This window comes from Saccopteryx leptura, chromosome 2 (assembly GCF_036850995.1).
Source record: "Saccopteryx leptura isolate mSacLep1 chromosome 2, mSacLep1_pri_phased_curated, whole genome shotgun sequence".
NCBI classification, from domain to species: domain Eukaryota; kingdom Metazoa; phylum Chordata; class Mammalia; order Chiroptera; family Emballonuridae; genus Saccopteryx; species Saccopteryx leptura.
The window spans coordinates 289,547-315,135 of NC_089504.1; the positions used below are offsets into that span (position 1 = coordinate 289,547).

Genomic DNA, 25,589 nt, shown 5'->3' on the forward strand with positions numbered 1-25,589 from the left:
GTATTTCTTTTTTTTTTATTGATTTCATTGAAAACAGAACAAGAAATGGTCTGAGCCAAAAGACTGCTCTTAAAACTGTCAAAAACATTTTAACAGAAAAAAATAAACATGACTGCATTATGAATGTTTTAGAAGTTGCACAAAAAAACCCCACTGTTACTGCACTAATTACAGTATTTAAAAAAGTGTATGCCAAAAAAAAGGTATGACCTGCAGGCCGCCACACAAAAGGTGACGGCGAATGTATTCACACTACAAGACTACCGTTTTAAAAAAGATTCTCCTGCATTTTATTCTAAAATCACTCTGTTCTCTGTACAGTTGATATTATTTCACATGGTGAGTAGAGACTACACCAGAATCAGCACCGTTATCTGTGTTGGGTTTTATTTTTTGTTGTCCTAATGTTCAATAATGGTAGAAAATAAATCAGTTTATTCATCATCATAGCATGTGGCTTAAAAATCGACAGAAGGGGCCAGTGTCGCAGCACCGGCCAGCTGTGCTGCGCGCCTGTGGGCGGGGCCTCCTGCACCACCAGCCGCATCGTGGAGCTTAGCGTCTCCGAGGTCTGATGTAGAACCAAGTGCTTCTTTAAAAAGCAAACCCACATTTTCTCTCCAAAGTCATGGCAGCGTGGCCCCGACCCCTCTCAGACGGCGGTTGGGAGTGTCTGTGCAGCGACCGGGGCCGTGGACAGGTGGCTTTAACAGAGCAGCTTGCGGGTGACAGTGGCTTCAGCGGGTGCCACATGGAGGAGCCTGGGCCGACAGGATGCTGCCCAGCAGCCCAGCGGAGGGACGGGGAGCAGAGGGAACGGAAACGTGGAAATGACAAAACTGCCATCAGAGACTCACACGGCCGCACAGCGAGGCCCAGCGTCCAGGGCACTGCTGCCCGCCCACTGCACACGGCCTCAGACACCCTGAGCGCTTCCTCTCCCCCTGAACCGCAGTGTGAACAGCGCAGCAGCGTCTCGTCTCATCGGGAGCTGGTGCTGCAGGAGCTGGTGTCGGGCAGGCCGTCCTCCGGAGCCTCCTGGACGCTGGCCTGTCGCTGGGCCAGGGCCGAGCTGGAGTGCCGGCACTTGGGGGACCCGCAGCGGCAGCTGAACAGCTTGCCTTTGATGTCCCAGAAGCGCTGTCCGTAGTCGAACCTGTGGAGAGAGCAGAGCTGAGGCCGTGGGGATGAGAGGGTCACAGCCCGGTGCCGCCGTCCCTTCTAGGTCAGGTTCAGAGCCTGGCGGGAGGGGACGCACCACCTACCCCAGCTGCTCCCCAGCCTCGATGAGGCGGGTGCTGAAGAAGGCGATCCTGGGGAACCGCAGGTCCTGGTGCGACATGAAGACGCGCACCGGCACCAGGTTGGGCTCGCAGTGGTGGTTGATGAAGCGGCTGACGTTTCCGTAGAAGCGTGCATCGATGCAGTACAGCTCTCCGTCCTGGGGGGGAGAGTGGGCGTGGGCGCACGGGCAGCGTGACCCAGGGGCTGGCACAGTCAGGACAGGGGAGCCCCAAGTGGTGCAGCCATCCCCACGTGGGTCTGGTCAGGTGGGGAGAGCCCCCACCACGAGAACCTCCTGTGCACCGGGGGGGGGGGGGGTGCAGGGACGCAGGAACCAGGGGCCACATGGCTCAGACATGTGGGGACGCCAGGAGGGAAGCTATGCTCAGGCTGAAGGTTGGCAGGCCATGGGTGTAAAAATGGTGATACTGGGACGCGGAGGACCCAGGTTCAAAACCGCAAGGTCACTGGCTTGAGTGCAGGCTCATCTGACTTGAGCACAGCTCATCAGCTTGAGCTCAAGGTCACTGGCTTGAGCAAGGGGGTCACTCTGTCTACTGTAGACCCTGGTCAAGGCACATATGAGAAAGCAATCAGTGAACAACTAAGGTGCCGCAAGAAAAAATTATTGCTTCTCATCTCTCTGCCTTCCTGTCTGTCCCTATCTGTCTCTCTCTCTCTGACTCTCTCTCTCTCTATCTCTGTCTCTGTCATTAAAAAAAAAAAGAGTGGTGGTCGCCTGACCAGGCAGTGGCGCAGTGGATAGAGCACCGGACTGGGATGCAGAGGACCCAGGTTTGAGACCCCGAGGTCGCCAGCTTGAGCGTGGGCTCATCTGGTTTGAGCAAAGCTCACCAGGTTGGACCCAAGGTCGCTGGCTCCAGCAAGGGGTTACTCGGTATCCTGAAGGCCCACAGTCAAGGCACATGTGAGAAAGCAATCAATGAACAACTAAGGTGTCGCAACGAAAAACTGATGATTGATGCTTCTCATTTCTCTCTGTTTTGTCTGTCTGTCTGTCCCTATCTATCCTTCTCTCTGTCTCTGTAAAAAAAAAAAAAAAAAAAAAAAAGTCTGAGGATCCTTATGAAAGTTCCTGAATAAAAGGTAATAAAAAAAAAATTGAAAAGAGTAGTTGTTACAGCAGAGACACCTGCAGGCACAGACAGGAGCCAGTTCTTCCCCTCCACCCTGTCCCGAGCTCTCCTCCCAAAGAGGGACACAGCTGAGCACGAGAAAGGCCGAGGGGGGGCTGACTGAGCCTGGGCCCCCCCCCCCCCGCAGAGGCTGCAGCCTGAAGTGTGGCCCCACCCCTGGAGCTGTAGGCAGGTCCCCGCAAAGCTGACAACATGGAGCAGAGAGCCGGGCCACGCGAGGGAGGTTAAACTAGCTGAGAGAGGGTGACGCCAGGACAGAGGGCCGTCCCTGCCAACCCAGCCACCTGCCCTGGCCCACAACCCACTTCTTAGAGAATCTCAAAGACGCCAGGGTGCAGACAAGCCCGTGGCACAGACTGTGCCCGAAACAGACGGAGCCTCCAGGAAGGAGCGCTGACACTGGAACTCACACGGCATCCCCGTGTGTGTGTGGGGGGGACATCCTGGGGGGGCAGCCCCTTGTGTGTGTGTGTGTGTGTGTGTGTGTGTGGGGGGGGAGCAGCCCCTGTGTGTGTGGGGGCATCCTGGGGGGGCACCCCCATGTGTGTGTGTGTGTGTGGGGGACATCCTGGGGGGGGCAGCCCCTTGTGTGTGTGTGTGTGTGTGGGGGGAGCAGCCCCTTGTGTGTGTGTGTGTGTGGGGGAGCAGCCCCTTGTGTGTGTGTGTGTGGGGGGGACAGCCCCTTGTGTGTGTGTGTGGGGGGGGAGCAGCCCCTTGTGTGTGGGGGACACCTGGGGGGGCAGCCCCGTGTGTGTGGGAGGGGAAATCCTGGGGGGGCATCCCCATGTGTGTGTGTGTGTGTGTATGTGGGGGGGAGCAGCCCCGTGTGTGTGTGGGGGACATCCTGGGGGGGAGCAGCCCCGTGTGTGTGTGTGTGTGGGGGGGGGGAGCAGCCCCTGTGTGGACGGAGCACAGGTGGAGACCCCTGGGGAGACAATGGGGTGTGGAGTCTGGCCCAGCAGCAGCCTCGCCCGAGCCTGGGTGAGTGCTGGCAGGAGGGAGGATGGCAGAGAGGATGGCAGGGAGGGCGACGTGGACAGAAGAACCGAAGCCGCCTCCTGGGAGGCGGAGCCTGCGCACACACCTTCCCATCAACAGCCAAGGGCACAGCACATCGGAGAAATGCTGGTGTTGCCCACGAGGACCCGGAAAATGACTGGTCTCATGACTGGAGGAAGCCACCCGCCCCACAGCTGCCACTGGGTCGGTTTCAGGCCCCGCGTTGAGGCATCAGCACGGGGAGCGGCCTGGCCGAGCGCCGGCCGAGGGTCTCCGGGCTGCAGATGCGGGGCACACGAAGCTGTCCCGACGGCTCCCACAGGCCCAGCACAGGACAGCTCGACCCTCAGCACAGACGGTGGTAACGAATGAGAACACGGCAAACACCCCACGAGCCGTAACTCATGCTCAGCGAGTGAGGAAAAGGCCCAAATCCCTGCGCAGCCTAGATGCCCCAGCCCCGTGCTCCGTGCAGTAGGAGCGAGAGGCTCATGTCCCCGCCTCCGCACGAGGGGACTCAAACCCCGGGCTCGGGTGGGAATGGTCTCTCGTAAGCAGAACTTGGTAACGTGGACTCGGGCGTGGCGTGGAGGGGTCCCCTGCTCCGGGCCTCGGCGCCCCCCACCCGAGACTTCTGCATCCAGCCCCGTGTCTCACAGCAGAACAGGTACAGTTTGTCGGGAGGTTTTGGTCATTCACGCGCCCACACGCAGCTCAGACCTACGGGGCTGAGGCCACCGTCCTTGAGCCAACAGCCTGTCCAGACCTGACTGCCGCTCCGCCTAGCCACCACCAATCCACCCCGCACACACTGTCCCCTCGGGTCTCTGAAAGGTGGACTTCTGTCTCGGACGTCTGTGCTGCTCTTTCGGTTTCTATGATCAACAGCCGGTCCTGATGCAGAAACTCTGGAACCAAGCCCACTCGAGAGGCGCAGGCTCAGGTGGAAGCCTGAAGAAGGTGGCGAGGGGGCCGAGCAGGGGGTGTTTGGAAGGTTCTAGAACAGCAAGAAGGACAGACTGTGGGTTTGACGCAGACCTGGGTGAGGGGCAGTCTAGGCTGGGAGAGGGTGGGTGACATGGTGACAGGTGGTTCGACAGAGGAAACACCCAGAAGGCAGAACCACAGCATCCTGACGGCCAAGACGGTGGGCCCTGGGAAACTGCTGTATTCCTGTGGGCCAGAGGGGCGGAGCCCATGGGGGGGCGGGAGTAACCAGGTGGAGTCCGTGTCTGGAGGCCAAAGGCAAGGACTGGGGGCAGTGGTCCTGCTGGATGGCTCTGGACAGTAGCCGAGTCCAGGTCTTGGGGGGGGGCTCTGACTGGGGTCTAAGAGCGGAGAAGTTTCGTGTCTGTTGAACTGATAATTAAGAAGGGAGACAAGGGGTAGCAGTGCTCAAAGCCTGGGGAGAGGGGGTGAGGACCAGGGTCCAGGGCTGAAGGCTGCCCAGGGCAGAGGTCCTGGAGGGTTGGCTGGAATCAGAGAGCAAGCTTGCAGCTCAGCTCGAGGAGGGTGGGAGCCTGGCCGTCAGGGTCCCGCGGGCCTGCAACCTGACAGGTGGCGCCTGCTTGGACCCCAGGCGGTGTCAGAAGATGGTGAACTGAGACGGAGCAGGAAGACGGGACCGGCAGGGCTGTGGGGCCTTCGAGAGGTGCATGGGAACACCAGCAGTGACGGGCTCGGGCCAGACCAACCGCTGTCTCAGGGCTGAAAACACAGAGGCTGCACACCCAGCACACGGCACTGCCGTCAGACTGTTCACCATGTTCCCACAACAAGGAGGAAAAACAAGATCAGCTCAACAAACCCGGAAAACACTACACACGATGTAACTTCAATTTGCGAGACTTGGGGGCCCGAGCACCAGCATGCAGGGGAGCCCCGGACTTGGAGATGCACGTGGCCAGACTGCAAGGGAGACCACGCTGACCTGTCAACCATGTCCACAGGAAATCGACAGCATCACCAAGAAACATTTATGTTGAGTCGTGAGTTCATCAGACCATAGGTTAAAAAGTTACCTGAAAAAAATGTCCCTGTATTTCCACATATGAAACAAGTAAGAAAAAAATCACCACTTAGTGTGGAGGTACCCGGCACAGGGACCCCGCTCAAGACAGAGCAGCACGCACTGGGTGTGTCCCCCAAACCAGCCAGACGCGGATCCCACAACACACATAGCCTGGCAACGTTGGGACACATGCTCGCGAGTGCTCACTCACGTGGAAGCCCTGCAGCTGCACGAGGCCCAGGGACGGAGCACAGCCCGAGTGCCACTGCGCATCTACGCGAGAGAGCGCGCTGAGCAAGGCAGACGGGCGCAGAGCACAGCCTCACTGACCTCAGCAGGCTTGCCCGGCCGGCCAAGGAAAAAAGGCCAGATGAAGAGGGGATGCCATGACTCCATTTGTACGACATTCAGGGGAAGGGAAACCTGGAGGGATGGAAAGGTCAGGGTGGCCGGGAGCTGGGGGCCAGGGGCTGGGAGCGGCTCCACACACAGAATTATGCAGAACTCAAAGCCAGCCCCAGCCTCACCCTCGCAAGACGCTCCCCTTGGGTCTGGGACAAACAGACGGCTTCTCACTGACAACATGGCAAAGGATGAGGTGTCTCCTTGTGAGCGTGTCACATGCTCCAGCTCAGAGGTCTGTGCTGGCCTTGGGGGATGCGCTCCTGGGCAAGGTGACGGGCATGAGTCGTGAGGCCCCGGCACTGGCAGTGCCTGGCTGGCAGCTAGTAACAAGGAGGGCCTCAGTCCTACAGCCAAGACCTGAGTTCTGACAGCCACCCTGTGAGGCTGAGGCCCCCAAGACCAAGGTCTTGAAAGGACCACACCAGCAACCTGTCCACAGGCTGTGAAGTCACTGATGGGCACATTAGTGGGCTGGGCTCGTGGTGACTTGTTCTGTGGCAGCAGCACCAATAGGAGGCATTTGTAAAAACTGGGAGCACTGTGCAAAACGAGGGTGAATTTGCTGTATATAAGTTATGCCTTAATAAACCTGACTTAAAAATTTAATGTGCCTGACCAGTGGTGGTGCAGTGGACAGATCATTGATCTGGGATGCTGAGGACCCAGGTTCAAAACCCCAAGGTCACTGAATTGAACTTGAATTCATCAGAATGACCCGAAGGTTGCTGGCTTGAGCCCAAGGTCACTGGCTTCAGGCAAAGGTCACTGACTTGAGGCCAAGGTTGCTGGCTTGAGCAAGGTGTCACTGGCTCGGCTGGAGCCCCTCAATCAAAGCACATGTAAGAAGCAATCAATGAACTACAAGTTAATGCTTCTCATCTCTCTCCCATCCTGTCTCTCTCTTGCTCACTAAGATGAATGCTACACACACTGAACAAAGCATGGGACCCTAAAATGCCCACTGCACTCAGTGGTCAAAGAATGGAGCCTTATCCAGGCGACAGGGAGCAAGGCAAGGACAGGAGCAGTCACAGGCTGGAGAAGTCAGACTCTGTCCTCACACGAGCTGCAGTATGTACACAGAACATGTGACAGAATCTTCAAAAAAGCCACGAGAATTAATGTGTGGATTTAGCAAGGTTAGTACCAAAAACTCCACCTATTCCGTTGTCTCATCAAAAAACAACTAGAAAGAAAATGAAAGCAACTCTGTCACAGGAGCAGGAGGCACTTGGGAATAAATCTCAGCGAGTGTGCAAGATCCGAGCCCTGAGAGCTAGGATGCTCTGCAGTCTGACCTCAGCGGAGACCGGGACCTGGACTCAGAACCAGGAGCAAGAAGACTGCACCGTCCATATGCCACAGCCTGCACTGCCGGCAGGTCTGACCTCAAACCAGCATGAGACCGCGGCCCAATGCCGCCGACAGGAAACGCAGGACAGAACTGCGGGGAAGATCTGGAAAAGGAACCCGGTCTGAAGACTGACAGGAGTCGGGGGAGGGGAACAAGGTCTGAGAAGTAGCCAACAGGTCAAAGGGAGGAGCACGGGCCAGACACAGACCTGCTTCCGCCCTGGTGAGCAGGCTTTCCCGCGAGAGCTGCACGGTCACAGGGCCCCGGGCGCCTGGAGCCTCCCCTCAAACCCACACAAACCTGAGTCAACGCAAACCATGGGTCCCAATGTAAAAACTCTAGAGAAAGGAAAAAAGGCCCACAACCTTGCACACAAAGATGTCTTATGACACAGAAGGCAGGAAGCTGACACACCCAGCTTTTTTTTTTGAGTGAGAGGGGAGACAGTGAAATAGACTCCCACATGCGCCCCGACCAGGATCCTCCCGGCAAACCCCATCTGGGGCAGAAGCTTGAATCAACTGAGCCACTGGCTACAAGAGGGGAAGAGGGGGAGAAGGAGAGAGGGAGGGGGAGAGAAGCAGATGGTGGCTTCTCCTGTGAGCCCTGACTGGGAATCAAACTGGGACATCCATACACTGGGCTGATGCTCTATCCACTGAAACAAGCAGCCAGGGCCTGAAACACTTCTAATATTGGCAGACGTCACTGGGAAGCCAGGGCGGCCAAGGCCGGCAGAGGCTGATGCACACATGACCAGGAATCGTGCTGAGTGCCTACATCTCAGCAGGGACAAGCCACTTATTTCTTTTTTTTTTTTTTTAAATTTTATTTATTTATTTTTAGAGAGGAGAGAGAGAGAGAGAGAGAGAAGGGGGGAGGAGCAGGAAGCATCAACTCCCATATGTGCCTTGACCAGGCAAGCCCAGGGTTTCAAACTGGCGACCTCAGCATTTCCAGGTCGACGCTTTATCCACTGCGCCACCACAGTCAGGCAGGCCACTTATTTCAATGACAGGCAAGAGTACCTTAAGTTTCCACAGGAAAGAAGATATAAGAGGCCAGTGACCCTGTGAAGAGATGCTGTACCCACAGCCACCAGGGAGGTGCAGTCATGCCATGCCCAGAAAGTCACCTAAGAGAAATGAAAACTCACAAGGACAGATCTAAAAAGTTCCAAGGTTTACTCGTACTGCAAAAGCTGCAGGCACCAGGTCCCTCCACACACGAGGGCACGCCTTGCATGGTCACCTGCGTGATGCCTGGCCAGACATGCAGCCAGCTGGCAGAGCAGAGAGGGGCACACTTGGACTCCACCACAGGAGCTTCTGGCACAGATGAAACTCGCCTACGAAACGGAGCAGCTGGTGGCCAACAGGTCGTGTGCCAGGCAAGGGCACTCGGGTGTGGACGTGGTCCATCATCTTGCTGTGGTGATGACGATGCTGGTGTATATGCATTTACTAAAACTAAAACCGGGCCCTGGCCAGTTGGCTCAGTGGATAGAGCGTTGCCCCGGTGTGTGAACATCCTGAGTTTGATTCCCGGTCAGGGCTCACAGGAGAAGCAACCATCTGCTTCTCCACCCCCCCCCCTTCTCTCTCTCTCTCTCTCTCTCTCTCTCTTCCCCTCCCACGGCCAGTGAGTAGCTCAACTGATTTGAACATTGGCCCCAGGACACTGAGGATAGCTTAACATCAGCCTCAAAAAGCTAAAAATAGCTCGGCTGATCCAGGCATTGGCCAAAGATGGGGTTGTCGGGTGGATCTCGGTTGGGGTGCACGCGGGAGTCTGCCTCACTACCTCCCCTCCGCTCATCTAAAAACACAAAAAGGGAAAAGATAAAAATCCAACAACAGATATACAAGATCACATACAGAAAACCTGAAACAGCCCAGGGAGTATAGAAGACTTAAGCTAATGGGACATAAGAAGGTGTGACCTCAAAGACCCCACCCAACTATGGATTCAACACTGTCCCAACTGAACCCCTAAGGAGTTTGCGGACTCTGTGAAGCTGATTTAAAACTTATAGAAACTGCCGGAGACTAAGGGCAGTGAGGCCTCGTCAGCGCCCAGGGAAAGAGGGCGTGACCAGTGCAGGCACGGGCAGCCCACGGCAATATAGGGGGAATAAAGCTTGACCCGCCTGGCAGATGATGGCACGCACACACGAAGGCCAAAGGGCAGCTTCAGGGACACAGGTTAGCAGACAGCATTCAGGATGTCACAGAAACCCACTACCGACACAGAGAAAAGGACCGATGATGAGAGAGCAGGAAGAGAAGAAACCTGGCACCAGCAGCCAGCAAACCACCCCAGGATGACGTCTAACTCATGTCAGGGAAGCGTGTGGATCCGGGAACGCTAAGAACCGCTGAAGACAGACAGCTGGGATGCGGGTCGGCTCACAGAGACCTCCTGTGACCACTCACATGGGCACTCCAGGGTCACATGGCACCGAGGGCCAGGCCAACTGGCCGTCCTGGGGTGAGCGGTGCCCGGTAGCTCTGCTTGTCTCACACACACTGAGGAGTGGGGCGGGAGAGGGCTAACGCCAGCCACCCGCCCACATTTGCCCTGACCGAGGGGTGACTCCACAGCAGAGAACGCTGTTCCCTGCCCCACCCAAGCTCCGCGGCCACCGCAGCGACTGCAGTCCAGCCAGTTCTCAAACAGGCAATGTGGGGAACCAGGGGGTGGGGGTGGCGCAGGGTGGCATCGGAAGCACCTGGACACTGGGAGCTGGACTGGACGCCGCCAGGCTGCTCCTCTCCCAGCTCCCAGGACTGCACCCATGTCAGGTGCACACACACGCATGCACACGGCCACTCTGTTCACACACACCCCTCACCCGTCACACGAGGCTCGCTACCGCTCTGTGGTCTCACTGCACACGTGCCCCTGGCGGCTGTGCAGGCTGTGGGGGTACCCGGATGCCAGGCTGGGGTTCAGAGGGCTGGCTGACACCTCCTTGGGTCCAGGTCCCAGTGACGCTGCCCTGAGCTCTGGGCACAGGAAGGCCAGAGCTGGACAGTGGGAGACACTGAGGAGGGCCCACTAGAATAGACATGTCTGCGCTCAAGTCCAGCCCGCTCTCCACGCCCAAACCCAAGCCCTCGAACCCATTACCTTGTTGTCAAGATCAAAGAGGTAAGAATCTTCTTCCCGAACATCCGCCTCGGAGTCCGAGATGAGCTCGCCAACGTATCTGCAAGGACAAGAGGAAGCGTGTCACCCTCCTGAAGGGCAGGGCTAGTGTGCAGGAGCTTGATGTGGCCGCGAGCTGCAGTCACACCTGCTGGAGAGTCTGAACCAGGACTGAACGTAAGGCTGCAGAACATGGTGACACGGAAACCCTCTGACCAGGGGTCCAGAAGACCCTCCCAACAACAGTACCGCCTCAGATGAGGCACGAGCAGGAGAGACCTGCGGGGAGGAGACGGGGTGGGCCTGGCGCTCAGGGCAGCCCCTCCCACTGAGCCTGGGCCCCGTGCAGGCAGGGTGCACTCCTGTGCCTGCCCCACACTGTGGCAGCCCCTCCCCACTGAGCCTGGGCCCCGTGCAGGCAGGGTGCACTCCTGTGCCTGCCCCACACTGTGGCAGCCCCTCCCACTGAGCCTGGGCCCCGTGCAGGCAGGGTGCACTCCTGTGCCTGCCCCACACTGTGGCAGCCCCTCCCACTGAGCCTGGGCCCCGTGCAGGCAGGGTGCACTCCTGTGCCTGCCCCACACTGTGGCAGCCCCTCCCCACTGAGCCTGGGCCCCGTGCAGGCAGGGTGCACTCCTGTGCCTGCCCCACACTGTGGCAGCCCCTCCCACTGAGCCTGGGCCCCGTGCAGGCAGGGTGCACTCCTGTGCCTGCCCCTCACTGTGGCAGCCCCTCGCCACTGAGCCTGGGCCCCGTGCAGGCAGGGTGCACTCCTGTGCCTGCCCCTCACTGTGGCAGGCTCCCCCGACAGCAAACGCAGCAGCAGCCAGGGCATCCCCGGTGCTCACTTACTCGCAGACAAAGGTGCCCACAGGGATGTCCTGCAGGGACCGCACGCCCCAGCCCATGTTCTGTGTCCGGTAGAGCTGTAGCCTCACCCTGGAAAACATAGTCTGTGCTCATGGCCACGTCCACAAGACATTTGGCTCCCAAAACACATGACAGGAGTCACCTTTTGAATGCCTTAAAACTTGACACATGGCAAAGGAGTGACCCCCTAGAGAAACCCAGAGTGCCCACTGCCTGACACCTCAGAAGTCACCTGATAGCATGTGGGACAGACCTGGCCTCTCTGTGCCTCAGTTTCCTAACCTGTAACATGGGACAACCCTGGAATGAGCCCTTGGGGTGCAATGAGGACTCAAGGGGCTAATGCTTCTGCTGACCCCAGGCAGTGACACAGGTCAGCTTGGGCTGCGGGTCAGATGTGGGGACTTTCCCAGGCCCCGAGAGCCATGAGCATCCCACTGGCCCATCTGCATGCCCAGGAGTCCTTGTGGAAGACAAGCATGTGTTTCCGCACCCCAAAGGACTTTCTGTCACACACAACAGAGACACGTAGGTTGGTCACAGTGCTCTGAGACCACTAACGTTAAGAAACTCATAACACTATGGAAATTAGTGTTCAGGTCAAGTGACCTAACGTAAAATGTCCCTTATAACCTATAAAGACCTTTAAGTCCCCTAACCCTTGGGCACACTCAGGAGGGAAGGTTTATGACCAGAGCCCACGGTGTGGCTCTGGGTGGTCGGGGACACTGGTGGACAGAGCCGAGCCCAGACAGACACAGGGCTGTGGGCCTGGCACCCCGGCCACATGCCACGAGTGACTCAGGGACAAGGGTCCACGGTGTCGGGAGGTCTGCACTGAACACCTCACATGGCCACCAGAGAAACAGGGGGAGAATGGGGTGCTGGGGAGATGACCAGCTCTGACAGCCATGTGTGCGAGCGTGGGGACCCAACCCGCATCTCTGCTTTCAGCTCTTCTGACAGGGTGGGCCCTCGCCCTCAGCACCGTGTCTGAGCCGGAGGAAGCAGACCTGGTACTTCCACCACCTGTGACCTGGATGGGGCACAAGGTCGAAGTCAGCCCCCATCGGCGTGCACACACACAGGCCTCTCCACTCGTTCTCAGACCGCCAAGCAGCCCTGACGGCGCCCTGTCCTGAGGGTTTGTGCACGTGGCGTGGCGCCCTCACCGGAGTCCGTTCTGCACGACGCGGTTGCGGCACGTCCTCCAGCAGGCGCAGGCGTGGTTGCACTCGAACAGCAGCGGGGGCTCCGCCATGTTGAACTCTGGCAGCAGCCGGCCGTCCTGGGGGACAGACGTGCCGTCAGGACGCACGTGCTCACTCCAGCTGTGCTCACCTCCACTGGGCTCCCCTCCAGCTGTGCTCCCCTCCACTGGGCAGGCCCACACCTACACTCTGCAGACTGAGTACTGACCAGAACAGTGCCTTCTCGTCCCTTTTCCCCTGAGGGAGCCAGGGGAGCCTCGAACTCGGAGTCCATGCAGGTGATAGGAACCGGGACAGCACTGCATGGGCCCAGCTGTGTCCCCCGTGCCCCCCCCCCGCTTCCTCCACTTTCCTGTAGTGCCCCCAGACTCCAGCCACTGAGCTCTTGGCCTGTTGCCACACAAGCGCCCAGCCCCCGCTCTCTGTAGGACAATCCGCAGAGGCCACACCATCAGGCGAGACACCGGGGTCGACTGTGTAGAGTCTGAGGCCCCAGCGCTCCTCGGGACGCTTGGTGTTGCCACCTCTCCGAGGTCTGGCTCCACACAGCACACATGGGACTAGATGTGAGCCCCACCTGCCCCTCGCTGTGTGACAAACACTCGGACACCACTGACTGCCCACACACCCGCCCTTCCCTCTACAGCTTACCGGGGAGAACTGTCTGCTCACAGCCTCTACTCACAGCCTGAGTCTCCCCTGCTCCCAGGACACCCTGGCTCCTGTCCCGCCAGCCACCTCTGAACCCTCAAAGCAAGGACGTCTGCAGTGCTCATCTTGGACATGAGCCCGTCTGTCCACACCAGCGCCCACGCCCCCAACTCCAGGTGCCACCAAGGATGGCTGACTCCATCTGCGACAGCTTTCCCCACCTGCCTCAGCTGCACTGCTCCTCCCCAGAGCTGGGCTTGGGGCAGCCTAGGACGGGGCACCCTCCGGGCCTGGAGGGCGATGCTCACCTTGTCGTACCAGCAGCGCATGCTGAGCTGGCCACACATGCAGTTGCTGGAGGAGCAGTCGTCGATGCACACACAGTACTGTGGAGGCAGGGGACACGGTCACAGTCAAACACAGTGTCGTTGCCCCCTCTCCCGAGAACCCTCCCGTGATGCCGAGACTGGCGCTAATCTGCCCCGTGCTTTCTGAAAGCCACACTCAGGGAGCAGAGGAGTGTGGCCCCTGGCTCAGTTCTCGAGGGCACCAGGGGGGTGCGGGCACTTATGACGGGGCCATCTGGGTGGGAGAGTGCTCAGCAGTGAGGCTGGGGACAGTCTGGGTGAGTCGCCCTGAGGGGCGGGCGGTGAGCAGCAGGCAGGGGTGGGCATGGCTGCACTGGACACGCCCTGTGAGAAAGGCACGGCTAGAGCAGAAGCCTGGCCTGAAGCCAGGGGACAACACGTGCCTCACTTCTGCCTGTGCAGGAAGAACAAACAGGCTGTGGGCACAAGCGCCAAGAGCACTGGGTGCTCCAGGGAGACCTGCAGACCCATGGCCACCCCCACAAAGACGGGCCTCCTCCTGCCATCACCGACCTGCAGGTGGGTGATGTTCCTGTCGATGTTCATGGGGGACGTCACGCAGTTCTGAGAGACGTACTTGTAGTTGCTGGGGCTGGGCTCGTTGTCCACGGCGTTGACGCAGGGGATGGGGATTCGCTCGTAGCCTCGAGCGATGTCTCTGCCGCGACAAGGGGGTTTTACCTCTGTGTAACGGGGGCTGCCCTAACGAGGACTGATGACACCCACAGGGCTGCACGTGAGCTGGGGTGTCCTCGCTTAGAGGAAAGCTCTCCCCGAGTATATGTGTCAGCAGCGTGGACAAGGACCCCTGGTCTCAGGGCTGCACGTGAACCGGGGTGTCACCGCTCAGAGGAAAGCTCTCCCCGGGCACACGTGTCAGCAGCATGGACAGGACCCCTGGTCTCAGGGCTGCACGTGAACCGGGGTGTCACCGCTCAGAGGAAAGCTCTCCCCGGGCACACATGTCAGCAGCTTGGACAGGACCCCTGGTCTCAGGGCTGCACGTGAACCGGGGTGTCACCGCTCAGAGGAAAGCTCTCCCCGGGCATATGTGTCAGCAACGTGGACAGGACCCCTGGTCTCAGGGCTGCACGTGAGCCGGGGTGTCACCGCTCAGAGGAAAGCTCTCCCCGGGCATATGTGTCAGCAACGTGGACAGGACCCCTGGTCTTAGGGCTGCACGTGAACCGGGGTGTCACCGCTCAGAGGAAAGCTCTCCCCGGGCACACGTGTCAGCAGCGTGGACAGGACCGCTGGTCTCGGGGCTGCGTACCGGCTCACTGTCTTCTCCGGGGGGACCGGCCTGTCTGGGGCCGAGTCCCGCAGGGCCTTGCTCATCTGCAGGGCGCTCCACACCTGAGAGTTGAGGCTCGCGCACTGCAGGGGCGTCTCCCCCTCCTTGTTTTTCAAGTTGACATCTGAATCCCGAGAAAGAAAGAGGCTAAAAGGAAAAATGTAAGCCAACAAAACATTCAGACCTTAATTTAAAAGGCAGGAAGACAAGACTCACGAAATGATTACCCTTGGTCAAAGCACTGAGGATACACCCGCATTCTGAAATTGAGCTCGCCGGGCGGCACTCGGCAAGCAGCCCCCTCCCCCATGCTGCCGGGAGCAGTCCCTTCTCCCGCAGGAAGCGCGGGAAGCACTGGTTGTTCTTGGCGTTTCCACTCAGGGCACTCTCACAGCGAAGAGGGCAGGAGTGAAGACGAGGACAAAGTCACCACACGACTGTGCGCATGGCGGGCGACCCCAGGCCTGACCTGGTCAGAACTGGACATGGGTGGGCGCAGTGCTCCCCTGAGCTCTGCCTGCCCAGGGCCTCCCCCCGAGGTCCACAGTGAGGGTGCATGGCTCCCCTCATTTCCAGGTGAGGCAGGTCACCTGAGGCCACACAGCTCAGGCAGGTCCTGCTGAGGAGAACGGGGCCGCTCCCAGGTGTGAGTGACAGGGTGAAGGCCTCAGACAGCAAAGAGGTCTGAGTGGCCAGCGCCGCACTGCAGCCCTCCCACAGAGACACTGCTCCTCAGGGCCCCCACACTGGGCTTTCCCCTTCCTGACCACAGATGTCCACGCTGACCTCCCGCCCCAGAGCCTCGCAGGTCACTCACGCCACACAGGCGTAGCGGTCCTCCCTGGCAGCGATGTGCAGTGGCGAGTCTCCATGGATGTTGACAGCATGCAGGTCACACCTGGCGGCCAGCAGGATCTCGGCTATGTCCACGCAGCCCGAGAAGGCTGCCCAGTGCAGACAGATGTTCTCCTCCTGCAGGGAACGGGGCGTCAGGGTGGGAATGGGGTCAGGGAGGGGATGGGATCCCCAAGAGTTGTCTCTCTTTTTGTTTGGTTTCATACTGAAATCATCTGGAACTAGACCACCTGAAACACATGTCACCACAGTGTGTGGGGACTTTTCCTCACCTATTTTTTAAAATTACATTCACTTTCACCTGGCCTGTGGTGGTGTAGTGGATGAAACATCGACCTGGAGCAATGAGGTCACGGATTTGAAACCTGGGCTTGCCCAGTCAGGGCACATACGACAGCAATCAATGAACGACTAAAGTGAAGCAACTATGAGTTGATACTTCTTGTCCACCCCCCCTTCCCTCTGTAAAATCAATAAATAAAATATTTTAAAAAAATTATATTTATGCCTGATCAGGCGGTAGTGCAGTGGATAGAGCTCAAGACTCAGGTTCGAAACCTGAGTTTTGAACTGGCTTGAGTGTGGGGTCACTTGCTCTGCTGTAGTCCCCCGGGTCAAGGCACATATGAGAAAGCAATCAATGAACAACTAAGGAGACTAAGGAGCTGCAACAAAGAATTGATGCTTCTCATCTCTCTCCTCTCCTGTCTGTCTGTCCCTATCTGTCCCTTTCTCTGACTCTCTGTCACAGAAAAAAAATTATTACATTCACTTTGGAACAGACCTCATAATCACAGGATAGGGAAACACTTGCATAAGAGTCACTGCCTCAGGCGCTAGAATGGCTCTGATTGTGGCAGAGCGATGCCCCAAGATGGGCAGAGCATCGCCCCCTGGTGGGCATGCCGGGTGGATCCCGGTTGGGGCGCATGCGGGAGTCTGTCTGACTGCTCCCCATTTCCAGCTTCGGAAAAATACAAAAAAAAACAAACAAACAAAAAAGAAATTTAAATATAAGAAAACTATAATTCTCCTTGCGTCAGGTATAAACAGCCGTCCGTTACAGCCACAGCAGACTGACCGGGTAGGCTCTGAGAGGAGAAGGGTGCGAGGCAGGGCAGCTGACACAAGGGACGGAGAGAAGGCGCACACAGCAGTGTCCAGCCCGGTGTGTCCCAGAGCAGAACACAGCGCTTCTCCCGTGACGCTCAGGAGAAGACGACTAGGAACGTGGCCGTCCCCATCAACCCTATCTGGGCTGACCCCCCTGGGCATCCCGTGACTCCCTCTGGAGTGTGAGGACAAGGGACCTGCAGCCTGTGACAGTCTCGGCCCAGAGGTGGGGCTGCTGCTCAAAGGCCCACGCTCTGTGCTGCCCACAAAGTGCTTTCTGCTCCACTGGCCCCTCAGGAACTGGGGCAGGAAGCTCAGCACCCAGGCCCCGCAGTGGGAGGTCCACCAGCCCCCAGCCTTCCCGGTTCCTGCCTGTCTCACCCAGGGCATAGGCCTCACGCTCCCCAGGCCCAGGCGGGCTCGCAGACAACCTGCCCCAGCCTCCACGCTAAGTACATCCATCACTTACAGCTCAGTGAGCTTTAGAGGATAAAAGCACAAGCACCAAGAGGCCCCGCGTCCCTGTCCTTGTCAACGGGGGCCACCCCAGGCCTCAGGGGCTCCGCTCTGTCCCACTGAGGGCAGCGCTCTGCCAGCCTGAGTGTTTTCTGAGAGCCACGTCTGGTCTTGGATTGCTCTCCCTTTCCCCCGACTTTTGCCGCTGGCTCCCACCCTCTTTACACACAGGCTCCTGAGTAAACACGGTTTCCTAGGGCCTTTTGTCTTCCTTTCATCAGGAGCATTTACGATTTTATAACTGGTTCCCTGGCCTTCTTGGGGCCCTCCTGCTACGTGACAACAGGCCTGCCCCATATTCCAGAGAAAATGGAGGCACCTCCACTTCCAGCAAAGACGAGTAAGGGCACCCGACTGGGTGAGCCCTCCCTCCTGAAGGGACCAGCAAAGCAAAGCAAGTGGTGAAAAGTCCACCTCTGGAGAAGGGAAGACTTTCTAGGCGAAGGCGCTGGAACAGCCAGACACGTACATGCAAGAAACAAACCGCTCTGACCCGTACCTTGTGCCACTAATCACACTTAAAACCATACAAGAAACAGGGCACGCCTGGGTGTTGGTCAGGTGATGGCTCCTTGGAACAGCAAGGGCACGGCGTACACAGATGGCTGATAAACCGCTTTCCAGCACCGAAAGCTCCTGCTGCCCCAGCACAACATGAGCGTCTGCCTCACCTGACAGAGGACCTGTGCCTCGAACAAACCCCCACCTCTCATCAGGAAGAGGGAACAACCCAACACACGTGAGGACAAGACTGGGCAGACCCCTCACCCGAGACCGAGGTGACCGCCGGTGCTGGTCAGGTGTGGAAAATGGATGCTTGGCTCTGGGAAAGGCCAGCCACTCGGGAGAGCAGTCTACTGGTGTCCTAGGAAAGCTAAAGTGCACACGTCCTGTGCCCCTTGGACTCCTCGCTGCGCCAGAGAGACGAGAGATGTGCTGTGTGGAAACCTGCACATGACCACTCACGGCAGCTCCATCTGTCAAACTGCAGAACCCAAATGCCCGGCCTGGGGCAGCCCACGAGCTCGCCGACTACAGACACAGAGGAAGAAGCACGAGGCCCAGGGTGAACTCCTCATGCCCCCAGTCTGGGTCCTGTATGCAAACACTCAGCGTGATCCTGGCAAAGTGGGAGGAGGAGCCACTGGGCTCGTGATCTGCACTGTGGAGGTTTCTGGGATCAGAACTTCTCCCACTGTGCACTTTGAACAGGGGTCTGCCAGTTACACATCAAGAAAACTATTAAAACAATATAGCTGCCTTGTATAAAGAACAGGCAATTTAATCAATGCTCCTGATGCATCAGAACCACCGCAGGTCTGGGGCTGAAGCAGCCAGAAGCTGCAGCTGCCCACACCCAGTCCTCACTCTGTGACTTCCGTGTGCATGGACGTGTGTCCAGCGTGAGCACACGGGGCTGGTGCTCAGAACCACTGCACTGCTGCAGGGAGTGCGTGCACGGTGCACAGACGAACATCAGCAAGGCAGAAGGAGAGGGCATCCACCCACTGCAGCCACGTGACTTCCCCACATCCCTTCCCATGTATCCTTCTCTAAACCTCCTTCCTGTGTTTCCCAGGCCACAGACACCCTCACGACCTTGTCATCGTCCTCACTAGCCACTGCTGTCCATGCACCGTGTCTACACCTTTGGTGCGCGCTGCTCTCTGGGTGGCTACCGCAGAGATCGGTGTCTGACCGTGCGTGGGTAGACACTATCTTAGTGTCAAGCCTGCGTCATTTTTTTTTTTTACCAATTTAATGAGTCTGTGGCTAGATCTTCCACTTAGGGCTTTGGTGACTCCTTATAAAGGTGGACACAGCCACACCACGTGTGTCTGTCCTGGATGCCCCAGCCCTCTGCCGGAATACCTGACACCCTGTCCTCACTGCCCCACTGGCTTTGTGGGTCCCTTAACTTCTAAGAATTAATCCTTTAAATTCATCAGTGCCACCTGACTCCAAACAGCCCCAAATGACACAGGGGCTGGAGGGCTGTTCCCAGGGGCTGTGCTGAAGCCTCTGACCTTGGCCCCACACCGTCTCCTGGGCAGAAACACCATGCAACACACTGACCACCAGTCTAGTATCAGATCAGCCCAGATGCCACAGCACGGCCAGCCTCCTTTTCTTTCCTGCCCAGGTGGCAATGACCACCTCTACCTGCCCAGGTGTGGGCTGCACCCTGGGGCTCCTCAGACCTGACAAGACACAGGAGTCAGTGACATGGTCACAGTTCAGATATACCCCTGGATCTACGACCAGCTATCACTGACACAAACAATAAGCACAGACCGCAGACCATGCAAAGGCACCTGTAGCCCTGGCCCACCCTGCCCAGCACGTGACACTCACGTTGTCTCGGATGTTGATATCCGACCCCTTGGACAGCAGCAGCTTCACTAGGTCCACGTGCTTGTACTCAGTGGCCCAGATCATGGGCGTCCAGCCACCGTCGTCCTAATTTCGAAAGAAAGAAGGAAAAACCCATTGCAGCTCCCAGAAGGTGAGGAGAACAAGCTCTCTCAAGCCTGCAGGGCAGCAGGGCGGGGGCCAGCCTGGCCCGGACTGGCCGGCAAACCTCTGTCTGAGGGGGGACTATGGAACCACTGGGCCCCACATGACAGAGGACTGACTCATAGAAGACCAGATCTGACTTGGCCCAGTGACACGGACTGTGAGCATGAAGCAAGAGCGTCAGCCACGAGCCACGACAGACAGGCGTCCCGGCGCTGGGCCGACACACATGGGGAGCAAAGAACACCACTGGCCCGTCTCCTTCCTCGGGCCCTCACGCAGGGCCCAGGTTGGGATTAAACCAGGAAAAGCAGGCCATCAGGAGACGAGGCCGGCCCAGGCAGAGGCTCACCCAGTACCTCCGCTTGACTTGCTACACGTCTGAGTCTCATGTTCCCCAGGGGACAGCAGCCTCCACAACTAAAGTGAGACTGCCCAGCAGGTTGGCTGTGACACCGCCAGGCACTGGGGAGACAGCAGAGAGGATGCCCGTCCACCTCATGGAGCCAGCCCACCCCGGGGAGAGACTTATAAACCCCATCCAGAGTGAAATGGAAAATTAACTGGGGGGGTGCTAGTTAATTTTCCATTTCACTGGAAAACAAAGTGAAGGAGAAAGGGTCTAGCCTGTGACCCAAAACAGTAGAGGTGGGCCACAGTCCACAGCAACCGAGGGGCAGCTGGGCCGGTGGGGAGAACGAGCAGGGTGGAGCACAGGCGGGACAGGCACGTGGGGGGCAGGAAGCCCTCACTTGCTTGACAGACACATGGCCCTGCCCTGCCTCGTGTTGGGCGGTCCAGGAAGACACGCACACCACGGGCCCTGACACAGGGTAGAGGCAGGTGGACATAGAGCAAACACACAAGGAAGGAGGTGGCATGCCAGACAATGCCAGTGCTAGAAGGGAAAGTGGGTGTCCCAGGGAGCAGCGGGTGGTGACCTGAGTGCAGGCCAGGAGGAGGCTGAGGCAGCTGGGTGACACCACAGAAGCCACCAGGCAAAAGGCAGCAGCACAGGGGCTGCTGGGCAGCCGGTGAGCAGGCCAGGAGGATGGGTGGGGCCAGGCTGTTACAAAGGAGAACTGTTTCTGGCCAGGTCGCTAGCTGGCCATCAGGGGAATGTATGTGAAGGGTGTGGCTTTACCTGACAGTTGACATCCATTTGTCCATTTGAAAGCAGGTACTGCACGACATCGTAGTGGCCTTTCTTGGCAGCCAGGTGCAAACAGGTGGAACCCTCTGCATCCTACAACACAAACGTGATCAGGTCCCAAGAAACATACTGGGATCCATGGCGCTGGGCCCGCGTCACCATCCACTCAAGTGCTGTGTGGACTAAGAACCAGGCAGAGAGGGTGGAGGCCTTTTCCAAGGTCCCATGACCGGGACCGGGTCCCCAACCGACTCTGACAGGTTGGGCCTCAGGAGATACACCCGCAGGTGCACTGACAACCATGACTCTCTCTCTGCCACAGTCCCCATGGGCTGAAGGGCCTGGCCAGTGTGCCATGGCCGGCCATTCCACGGGCAGCTCTGATAGGACTGGGACTGACCCGGGTCCTCCACTCTGCCTGCAGGCTAAGACCACAGCTGCCCTCTGTGAGCACTGTGCCGTAATCACTGTCCAAGTGGCAGAGACCAGCAGGGAGCCAGGCAGGCTGCTGATTGCCCCATTCCACCTCCTGGCTGTGGACACATCTCCCTCTCAGCTTTCAGCCAAGGATGCTGAATACATCACAAAACAAAACAAAAGCCACGCGCCCAGGGTCTCGGTCCGAGAGGCTCCAGGAGAGACCTGGAGGACCATGGAGGGCACAGCCACCCCTTTCTCCCTGGATGCTGTCCTTTCTTTATGCTGACCTTGTTCCCTGAGGCCCTTTCTCTCCCTGCTGTTATTCTTAGAGCTGGAATCCACGGTTTGAGCACCTACCATTAAGCAATCTCACCTACAGGGAGACTGTGCCCAGGGAACAGGCCACAGGTGCCTGGAGGAGGGGAAGGGGAAAGGGGCAGGAGCAGGGTGCGGAGGACTGGGCAGGGTGTCCAGTGGACACACTGGGAGGGCTCGCTGTGGAGAAGCGGAGTTGGACCGCAGGGCTGAGGGCACATCAGCTGAGTGAACGCCATGGGAAAAGGCAAAACATGCAGGGTAGTGGGCAGAACTGCCAGCCTCCACCTGCAGGGCAGTGAGAGGTTTCCCACCCACTGCCACAGGGAACACCCCGTGCCTGCCCACTGGGTCTCCTCCTCACTCATTGGAGGGAACCGTGCCCACACCCGACAGGCTCCACTGTAGTACACACGGGACACTTGTGCGGCACACATGTGTTCAAAAACGGTGGTTTTATCCTTCTGCTTCTCCTACCCAGTTCAGCACTCTTCCTGGGACTCATCTTTGTAGACAGCGTGCAGTGCTGGTTCAGTTACTCCCACCGACGTCAACGCTCCTGGTGCAGAACACTCAGCTCTCCTGACTCTGCCGCCTGAGGGTGCACTGCACACAGCATAGTCCACTGCGTCCACGTGCAAGAGTGGCCAGGACCATGGTCTCAGGGTGAGGGTTCCAGCTTCGAGGAAGGCGACTCCGCCCAGCAGCAGCTAAGCCTGGTTGTGCTGCTCACCTCTGGGAGCCAGCCGTGGAGCTTTCTAGACCTTGGTGCTACCAGACGGTGTCTCCGTGGTGTTTCATGAGGCCAGTGTTGTTTTTTCTTTTTGTTGTTGTTTTATAATTTATTGATTGATTTTAGAGCAGGGGTCTCAAACTCGCGGCCCGCCGAACAATTTTGTGCGGCCCGCAGACTAATCCACGAAGTTCAAATTATTTTGGATAAAATTAAGTAAGCCTAGGGGCCTACTTGTATTTTTCATTTCTCTAGCATCCTAGCTAGATATTAGCTTAGTTAACAGCAGTTGTGATGCGAACTACAGTTTCTGGTTGTTTTGTGACACTGAGTAAATTGCATGTACGACTGTGCTTGTTGTACTGATTTTTTTTTGTTTTCAACTGCAGTGAGAAAAGTGTTGCGTAACAGTTGCCTTTTGTAGACCTAGTGCGGCCCGCCGAACGGCTGTGATCTTGCTCTGCGGCCCACATGCTGAGTTGAGTTTGAGACCCCTGTTTTAGAGTGAGGCAGAGAGAGACAGAGAGAGACAGAGAGAGACAGAAACAGTGATCTGCTCCTCTCTGTGCCCTGACCAGGGATTGCACCTGCAATCTCTGCATATCAGGACGACACTAACCAACCACACGACCTGACCAGTGGCCAGTGTCTTTTCCTGTGTTTGTTGTCACTTATTCCTCATCTTCTGGGAACTGAGTGTTGATGGTCTTTGCCCAATTTTTCTTTTGCGTTCTTCTGCTTCTATGTGAGGAGTTCCTTACACTTTTTGGACAGTAATCCTTGGCCAGGGCAGCAAACTCTTCTCCCAGTGTGTAGCCTGTCCTGTACTTTGTGACGTCTTGACCAGAAGTTCTCGATCGTCACGCACTTGACCTCATACATTGTTTTTGTACTTTTTGTATCTTATTGAAGAGATCTTTTTATATGCTGGAATCACAAGATGACCTTCTCTCTCGGTGTCTGAGAGTTCTATAAACCCACCTTCTTGTTTGATTCTCGTGCTGACCAGGGCACATGAGTCCTCCGTCCTTTCTTCTGCCCTCTGTGCCATGACAGTTAACGTGAATTTCACTGTATTAGCACAGAGCTGCTTCTCGCTTTCATCTACTCAAGTGTCTGCCTTCTCACTGGACTACTCCGTATTTTATATTCAATGTGATCGCCAACCTGTCACCTATGCAATCTGTCCCATCTGTTCTTATTCTCGTCTCCTGTCTTTATTTATGTGAACACTTTTTTTTTTAGTGTTCCATTCTACTCCCTCTACTAGCTTTTTAAAAAGTTCGCTTAAAGCTGGCCCTGGCTGGTTAGCTTGGTCGGAGTGTTGTTCTGAAACACCACGGTGGTGGGTCTGATCCCTGGTCGGGGCACATACAGGAAGTAACCAATGAATGCAGAACTACCTGGAACAACAAGTGAATGCTCCCCCACCCCCATTCCCCTCTCTCTAAAACCAGTCAATAAAAAAGTCCTTAAAGCTGTATTTCTTTTAAATTATTTTCTCGTACTTTCTCTGGAGAGTGTAACGTTTTCTCTAACAGTTCACTTGGATGAGTATTTCTCGCCTTTCGTGACAGAGACGAAACAGCCTGACAACATCTGGTTTTGCTCAGGGCTGCCCCTCCACATCTGTCACATACACTTGACCCTGAGCAACACAGGTTTGAAGTGTGGGTCCCCGTATATGCAGACTTAAAAATACACATGCAGCCTGCAGTCTGGCCTGTCATAGCGCAGTCTATAGAGCAGGGGTCCCCAAACTTTTTACACAGGGGGCCAGTTCACTGTCCCTCAGACCATTGGAGGGCTGGACTATAAAAAAAACTATGAACAAATCCCTATGCACACTGCACATATCTTATTTTAAAGTAAAAAAAAAAAAGGGAACAAATACAATATTTAAAATAAAGAACAAGTAAATTTAAATCAACAAACTGACTAGTATTTCAATGGGAACTATGCTCCTCTCACTGACCACCAATGAAAGAGGTGCCCCTTCTGGAAGTGCGGCGGGGGCTGGATAAATGGCCTCAGGGGGCCGCATGCGGCCCGCAGGCCGTAGTTTGGGGACCCCTGCTATAAGAGCATCAACCTGGAATGCTGAGGTCACTGGTTCCAAACCCCGGGCTTGCCCGGTCAAAGCAGATATGACAAACCACCAATGAACAACTGCAGTGAAGCAACCACACAGGCAGTCCTCTAGTTCTGTGGGGCTGCATCTGTGAATTCCATCAACCCCAGATTGAAAAGAGTATTTTGATGGCGGCAGGGAACCTGTGAATGCATAGAGCCAACTGCTCTAGGCCATTTTACATAAGGGACTTGAGCAACCCCAGGCTTTAGTATCAGCGGGGGGTTCTGGGTTTAACCCCCACAGGCACTGACGGGCCGTCATGGAGTCTGGGGAGTCAAAAGTTATACGCAAATTTTCCACTGTGCAGAAGTCAGCCCCCTAACCCCAACTATATTTTACTTCCAAATTCGTATACACTCCACCAGAGAATGTTGTTTTCACTTTAAACAGCCTTTTGTCTTTTAAGCAATTTGAAGAAAATCAGTCTTCCTCATTCCCCGATTCTGGGACTTCCTGTGCATTCCCAAGGGCCGAGTTTCCTCCTGGGGGTTTTGGTACCCGCCTCAGTGGCAGATTCCTACAGTGTTCCTTTACTTAAAAGTGTTTTACTTCACAAGTACTTTCCAGAGCATACTTTTACTGGATGTAGCATCCTCATTGGACACAATCAGGTGCAGCTCCAACGTCTCCTACAGCCACTGCTCCAAGTGAGGGGCTGGCAACTCTCCATCACGTGGCCTGCATGCAACACTGTAACACGCAGGCTCCTCTGGCTGTTTGTAAAGCTTTCTCTTTACTTCTGGCTTCTACAGAGTAGCTGTTTCTGTGCCGATCCAGCTTGAGGTTTACTGAGTTACTTGGTTCTGTAAATTTCCATCAAATTTTGAAAATGTACAAGAATTTTTTCATCAATATTTTTTTTCTACTTGGTTTTCACTCTCCTCTCTTTATAGGACTCCAATCACCCAGGCCAGCAGGTGATTTGCTGTTCCCCTGAGATGTGTTCAGACTGAGTCTATTTGTGAACCACTTCCCACCGCACCCCGGCAGCTACTGAGCCTGTCTACGACTCATCCACTCAGACACCTGCTCCAGTCGTCAGTCTGGCCAGTTCCAGGTGCTTCCGTGAAGCCCTGGAC

At 56.7% G+C, this 25,589-nt stretch overlaps 1 protein-coding gene across 9 annotated transcripts in view; it reads right to left on the bottom strand.

Moving 5' to 3' along the window:
• The window catches only part of EHMT1 (euchromatic histone lysine methyltransferase 1), a 146,877-nt gene continuing 121,288 nt past the window's right edge, over positions 1-25,589 (bottom strand). For all 9 annotated transcript variants that reach the window (XM_066366555.1, XM_066366556.1, XM_066366554.1 and 6 more), the window contains 11 exons: positions 20,900-21,001; positions 19,594-19,698; positions 15,572-15,726; positions 14,734-14,901; positions 13,974-14,118; positions 13,401-13,478; positions 12,403-12,518; positions 11,213-11,299; positions 10,343-10,421; positions 1,266-1,441; positions 1-1,156 (listed from right to left, as the gene is read on the bottom strand). In XM_066366555.1, the coding sequence (XP_066222652.1) occupies positions 982-1,156; positions 1,266-1,441; positions 10,343-10,421; positions 11,213-11,299; positions 12,403-12,518; positions 13,401-13,478; positions 13,974-14,118; positions 14,734-14,901; positions 15,572-15,726; positions 19,594-19,698; positions 20,900-21,001 (1,386 nt within the window). In that variant the 3' untranslated portion in view covers positions 1-981. The remainder of the gene's footprint in view (positions 1,157-1,265; positions 1,442-10,342; positions 10,422-11,212; positions 11,300-12,402; positions 12,519-13,400; positions 13,479-13,973; positions 14,119-14,733; positions 14,902-15,571; positions 15,727-19,593; positions 19,699-20,899; positions 21,002-25,589) is intronic.